Source organism: Mustela nigripes, chromosome 3 (genome assembly GCF_022355385.1).
Source record: "Mustela nigripes isolate SB6536 chromosome 3, MUSNIG.SB6536, whole genome shotgun sequence".
NCBI classification, from domain to species: Eukaryota; Metazoa; Chordata; class Mammalia; order Carnivora; family Mustelidae; genus Mustela; species Mustela nigripes.
In genome coordinates, this window is record NC_081559.1 from 102,442,852 (window position 1) to 102,449,760 (window position 6,909).

General features: G+C 53.7%; 1 protein-coding gene across 1 annotated transcript; it reads left to right on the forward strand.

The window, feature by feature from the left end:
* The first annotated feature begins 73 nt into the window (after positions 1 to 73).
* On the forward strand, positions 74 to 6,426 carry TMEM177 (transmembrane protein 177). Its single transcript, XM_059394457.1, has 2 exons — positions 74 to 150; positions 1,704 to 6,426. Exon 2 carries the CDS (start codon positions 1,726 to 1,728, stop codon positions 2,659 to 2,661), a length of 936 nt encoding a protein of 311 aa, XP_059250440.1. The 5' UTR covers positions 74 to 150; positions 1,704 to 1,725; the 3' UTR covers positions 2,662 to 6,426.
* Positions 6,427 to 6,909: the final 483 nt, after the last annotated feature.

A 6,909-nucleotide genomic window follows, 5' to 3' on the forward strand; every position in this document is an offset into this window, starting at 1 on the left:
GGCCCGCCCCCCGGAGGCCCGCCCCCACCGGATCCTGCTTTGCTCCCGGCCCGCCCCCTGTAGTCCCCGCCCCCAGAGCGCGGGCCGGCGTGCTCTGCGCCAGACCCGCCCCGCGCACGTGTTGCGGCTTCCCAGGCTGCTGCGGAGCAGGTGAGCCCCGGTTGCGCGCGCGCGCGGATTCGCGGAAGTGGGGCGGGCCCCTTCCCCAGGGTCTTCTCCAGTTTCTTGGTCGAGCTGCGCGGCTCACTGAGCTGCCGGGACGCCCAACCGGGAGCCCTCTGCGAAATTTCCGCAGCACCGCTTCGCCCAGCCTGGAGCAGGGCCTTGGCGCTGATGGGCCTGGGGGCGTCGGGACTTTGTCCAGGACCCTTGCTTTCCTAGCTTTAGTCCCTTAGTTGGGAATATAGGCCCAAGTGATGTGCCCCTTTAGGAATTTTCGTGGAAACAGGCCAGGCGGTACCCCCACGTTCTTGTTTGCAGCAACCTACGTGCTAATTAAACCTATCACAAACAGGCAGGAAGACAGTAAGCTTCAACCAAAGTAAAATAATTATGAATTTTTGCTGAAATATTTATGGATGAAATAAGAGGACACCCGGGATGTGTTTCAAAATAAGCCAGTTGGAGGAGGAATGTGGGTGGGAGAAGAGAGGAAACAAGATTGGCCATGAGTTGGTTGAAGCTGGTTAATGTGCTGTTTTGTCTACTTATGTAGATATTTGTAATTTAGAATTAAAATTTTTTCTGAAAGGGAAAGCTCTCTGATAGTCTGTGTGCCTCTGTTGGCTAGGGTTGTCAGGACAACTACTGGATGGCAGGATTTTATTTTCTCGGGATCTGGAGGCTCAAAGTCCAAGATTACAGTGTCAGCATGACATTTCTTCTGAGACCACACTCACTGGCTTGTAGATGGTCACCTCTGGCTTGTGCTCTCATGGTCTTTCTTCTCTAAATGTCTGTGTCCTAATCTGTTCTCCTAAAGACACCAGTCAGATTAGATTAGGACCTACCCTAATGACCTCACTTTAAAGACCCCATTTCTAAATACAGTTACATTCTCAGAGACTGGGGCTTAACACTTCAGCATATGACTTTGGAGGGGACCCACCATTCAGCCTGTAACTTCGCCACTTGGCCAGTTTGGGGGTTTCGTCCAATTAATCTATCTCTGCCTCAGTTTCCAATGTTCAAAAATAGGAGCAATATAATTAGGTCATGGATTTGTGAGGATTCAGTTGTTGGACAGTATATATAAAGTTCTCAGAATTGTGTCTAGCATACAGGAGGTAAGAAATTGAATTTAGGTTTCACCTATAAATTAGGGATCATAGGACTTCAGAGTGGGATGAAGAGTGGAGTGAGGCAGTTGGTACTTCATGCTGAGCCTAGCCATGGGAATACAAGTTAACAATCACAACATTATCACAGGGGGTGCCTCCTGCTGTGCCAGACCAACTGTTTTATGTGCATTCATTCATATGCTCATCACAGCCACCCCAGGGATGCCATTGTCGGTGCCTGTTTGGCTGCCTGGGGAAAGTGGTGCACAGAGATGGAGGTTGGATTTGAACTCTGGCTTGAGAGCTCCTGCTCTTAACCTCCTCCCTCTATTGCCTCTGTTCAAAAGGATGTGGCCCTGGGCTATGTTCGGTCAGCCAGCTCACCCAGGGAACTGTTGGCTGATTCTCTTTTTCTTGGCTCAGGTTTACAACGGTGCCAGCACTCATGGTTGGTCTCCTGTGGCGGGCTGCAGCATTTGTGCAGAGACACAGGACAGGCCTGTTGGTGGGTTCCTGTGCAGGGCTGTTCGGGGCCCAGATCTCCTACCACCTCTTCCCAGATCCCGTGATCCAATGGCTGTACCGGTACTGGCCTCAGGGCCAGCCAGCCCCACTCTCCCCAGAGCTGGGGGGGCTCTTCCAAGAGGTGCTCCAGGACATCGGGGTCCCCTCAGGCCATAGCTACGAAGCTTTCACCACGTTCACCTTCCAGCCTGTGAGTGCTGGCTTCCCGCGACTCCCTGCGGGGGCTGTAGTGGGCATCCCAGCCACCTTCCTGGGGAGAACACTGACCAACAGCAATCACCCAGTGGTGGTACACGGACAAATAGTGAACTGGCAGAGCCCAGCAGGCACCCGGCTGAGAGATGCCTTGACCCTGTCCCACGAGGCCCAGAAGTTTGCCTTGGCCAAGGAAGTGGTATACCTGGAGAGTGGTGCAGCCGCCCTCCAGGCCCTGCCGGCCCCAGCTTGTCTAGCAGGAACCTGGGCCCTGGGCGTGGGTGCCAAGCATGCACTGGGGCTCTACGGAGGCCCCATGAATTTACGGGCGGCCTTCAACCTGGTGGCAGCAGTGGTGGGCTTCGTGGCCTACGCCTTCTCCACGGACTCTCTCACTCATGCCCTGGAAGGCTGGCTGGACCGTCGCACAGCTGCACTGTCTGCAGCCTATGCCCGGGGGGGCGTGGAGTTCTATGAGAAGATTTTGTCGGGCAATGTAGCCCTGCGCAGTGTCTTGGGCAGTCACGGAGAGAAGCTGTATACGCCCAGCGGGAACATCGTTCCCAGACACTGGTTCCGCATCAAACATTTACCCTACACGACCCGCCGGGACTCCCTGCTGCAGATGTGGAGGGCAGCACTCACCGCAGGCCGTTCCTGAGGGACTCATCACAAGGATGGATTGGGCTCATGCAGACACCACCCTGCGTTGACTCTGGGGGCTCTTGGTGCCTTCGGCCCCAGAACCCAGTGTCAAATGAATCAGAGACTCTAAAAAAAACAACTTAGATTCTATACCTGTCCATGATTCCAGTGACCTTGGGCAAGTCCCTTTTGAATCTGAGCCTCAGTTTCCTCCGCTGTAAAATGGGGGTATTTGTAAATCACCTGACAGGATTTGGGGGTTGTGTGAGCTATGAACAAAAGGGCCTGGCCAAGAGGACACGCCATCAATAATGGGATGTCCCTCCTTGGTCTTAGAATTCCAGCAGGCTGTGGGAGTCAGGCCACATCTCCCCACCTGAAGTGCTTATAGATGGGAACACTTTCCTATGGTGGAGAACCACCATGTAGTTCATCTGGTGGTCTCATCTCACTTCCTTCCACCGTGGGAGAAAGTAAAGCTTTAGAGGCCCAGGTGAGAAGCTAGCATGGCCCTAAGAGGCTGGGAAAAGGAGCTTGAGGTGGGAATTCAGAGCAGGTTTGCCCAGGCCTGATGGCATGCTCAGACAGACCCCTTGGCCTGAAAAGGAGAGAAAGTGTTGCTGGAACCTGGCAAGACCTGTGGCATGGGAGACTTGGCAGGAACTCTGGGCAGAGGAAGAAGAAGGAACGAGCCATTGCAAAACCAAGGCCTTGCAGGGAGGGCACCTGCTGATGTAGTCCAGAGCGGGGCCAGTACCTGGAGAGGAGAGGAACCAGGGAGTTCCGAGGCGGGTGGCAGGAAGGAAGCAGGGTGGAGGTGGGTGAGATGGACTGAGCCTAGTGTCGCACCCGGGGCCCAGGGGAATGCTGCACCCTTACTCTGTTCATTTCCTTCAAAGCTTCCTGGTAGCAGGTAGATCAAACCCCACTTTTAATCCCTGGACAGGAGACCCCCTTCCCAGGAAAGGTGAGGGCAGCTGTGGCCAGAGAGCCAGACTTACTTGGCCATTCATGTATTTTTATTGCCGATTGTGTGTTTTCCCTGGAAGAATGGAAGCATTCAGGCCTGGCGTCGGTGTAATTCAGGGTGAAGAGACGGGGCCACACCCAGGGAAGGGCGCAGGGGTGTAATTCAGGGTGAAGAGAAGGGGCCACACCCAGGGAAGGGCGCAGGGCAGTACCAGGAAGCCCACTCGGCCGTGGCACGCACTTCCTGCTGGAGACCGAGTGGGCAGTGGGCAGTGAGCAGGGTGCGGTAGCAGGTCTTCCTGCTGGGTCAGTCACAGTGGCTAGGTTCAGTGCTCTGGCTCCATTCAACCAGCATGTGGGTCCCAGTGTTCAGCCTGGGCAGACACCCCATCCCTCAGATCCCGGGATGGCAGTGGGCACATGCTTGATGGATGCAGAGGTGGACAGATGAGTGATTGAGTGGGTGAGCCAAGTCTCTGCTCTGGGAAATGCCACTGCAGGAGACCCCTTGGCTTGTCATTCAAGTGCTGCTGCCACATGTGACTGATCTTGGCCAGAGAAGTGTAGCTTGGGGTCTGGATTTGAGGAGCTCCAGCTGCTCCCCAATCCCCATGCCAGCGGCTTTCAGTACTGCAGGAGCAGGGTGATGGCTTCAGGCATTCCCCAGGTGGTTCCTCCAGGCCATTGTCCCCACCTCTCCCAGCTCTTGGACATGCAGATCTGACTGGGTTCCATCCTGCCTACAACCCTCTGTGGGTGTCCTGTAGCTTTCTGGCTAGAGCCACCTCTCTGAGCCCCGGCCTAATGGCCTCTCTAGCCATCTGGTGTGCCCCCCCAGCCCCCCGCTATATGGAGCCTCACCTCAGGAGCCGTTTGGTTGCTTCACTGCTGGCCCCCTCCTTCAGTGCCTGGGTCTGGGCTGCTCTTTACCTCCCTGCCCTTGTCTCAGGTCCTCAGAGCTCCTCCAGCAGTAGTACTCAACCACCTGACTTCGAACCTTCCCCATTCATGCCTGTCCCATGCCCTGTACCTCTCTGCCCCTCTCAGGGCTTACTGTAAAGAAGTTACCTGGCAGATAGTACTCAGCCTCCCCTGCACTGAAACATACTGTTTGCAAGGGTAGGGTGGTGGGTCTTGTTACTGCTCTGGACTGAGGCCTTCCATAACATTGTTGAAGGCGCAAGCAAGGCTCTGAAGCTACAGCAGCCGGGCCTGGCACCCTAGAGGCTGAGCTGTGACCGTCCGGCTGGCTGTGCATGTGGGCAAGACCATCTGAATCCTATGTGACCCTATCCTGGCTTCCCAACTTGGGACTCTCCAGGGGCTGAGCCTGCCCTGGCTTGGATCTGGGGTTGTTGTTCCAGTGGGGGACACAGGACCTTATGGTTACTTCCAGTAGAGCACAGATTCCCACTTGGGCCACCAGCCACCACCCCGCCAATGAGCTTTAGGAAAAAGGGGAACCTCCAAGTTTTATGATATATTGTGCCCCCACACATGGATTTGCGGTTTGTGCCCAGAAAGCTTCAAAAACATGCTCTATGGTTTCATAGATGGGCTAGGTGGCAGGGGGTTAGCTGGTACAGGTCACATCTTTCCTCAGATGCCAGCTGTGTGCCTTAGTCATCAGCATTGCCCTGTGTCCCAGGCGAACGTTATTCTCCTGAGTACCCCCCCCCCCCGCCAGCTACATGTTCACAGTTCTCTGAGTGTGAATATGCAAAGATACCCAACACCCCAGAACAGTCCTCCATAGGATTCCAAACTAGGCTAACTGACAGGGCTACCGTAACACAGATGCTCTCCGTGCCCCTCCCTCTGCCGGCATATGCACGCACACATGCAGACACAGTCGGAACACAGGAAAGGGGGTCCCAGAGTCTTAAGCCATCACTGGCTCTGCCCATTCCTGACCCTAGCAGGCCCCACTTCCTTGTCCAGGAGCCACAGCGCTGTGCCCCCTGCAGCCATGCCTATAGCTGGTGTATACACGTGGGACCCACATCTCCAGGCAGGCTTATACTCCAGGCTGGGCTGGAACACATGTTTGGGTCCTTACCCAGCAAGACCTCCCGCCTACTACAGCCCTACAGTAATGCCCACGGGACCTCTGTTGTGCACCAGACACTGTGCAAGCTTCCTAGAATCTTTTTTCAGTTAGCCCCAGATTGGAAGAGGTAGTCGGTAATGTCATTTCAATTCTACAGGCAAGGAAAGAGCACAGCCAAGTGAAGAAATGGGCCCCAAACCTTAAAGCTTTGAAAGTGACAGAGCAGGGATTTGAAGTCAGCACCCTGGTTCCAGATCCCTGTTGGGAGGCCTTCATTTACACTGTCCTGTTAATCCTGAGGGTTTTGTCGTGGAAATTTGTGCTGTGGCCTCTACAGCCTTTCTTCCATGCCGGTTAGAGATGACTTTCCGACCTGACCTCTTGTCAGGAAAAAATGGCCACTGAGCAGATCTCCCCTCTTCCAGGGGAGACCCTTTCAGGTAGCTGAAGAGAAGGGGGCTGCCCAGTCCATCTGATTTGGTGCTGAGGTGGGAATGGGGTGAAAGCGCCATGGGTTACAGAGCCCTTGGGCCCCGGCTGACGACAAGGTTACTGTGGGAAGCAGGAAAGAACTCGGCAGCCAGCTGTGGGGTCAAATGCTGGTCCTCCCACTTTAGCAGAGTGACTTTGACAAGTGATTTCACATTTCTGCCCGCGAGCTTTCTTTTTAATGGGATTGTTAACATATAGCTCCTGGTATTGTTTGATAAAATGAAATAAAGTTTGCAAAATGCAAAGCCCAACAAGAGTATATAGTAAGCTTTATTTTATTTTTGGTAATAATGACCTGTCTTTGTCATTTACTGCATTTGACAGAAATTACCCTTTTAAATTTTTACCTGTGACACTTCTACTTAGTTTAACTGTGACATGTACAACGTAGTGTAAATGAGCCTCCATATTTTGTCAAAATACTGTCTTCATTCTTTGATCATGTCACACGCAGCACACACCCACTCCTGTGCACCCACAGCCAGAGCCAAACTTCCTCAGTGGGACCCAAGAATAAGAGGTCTGTTCAAAGTCTCAGCAGAAGGGAATACACTAACTTTTTTTTTTTTTTTTTTTTAATTTTATTTGTCAAAGAGCACGTAAGCAGAGGAAGCGGCAGGGAGAGGGAAAAGAAGCCTCTCCGCTGAACTAAGAGCCCAATGCGGGACTCGATCCCAGCAGTCTGGGATCATGATGTGGGCTGAAGGCAGCACTTAACCAACTGAGCCACCCAGTCAGCAGTATCTCCTTAAA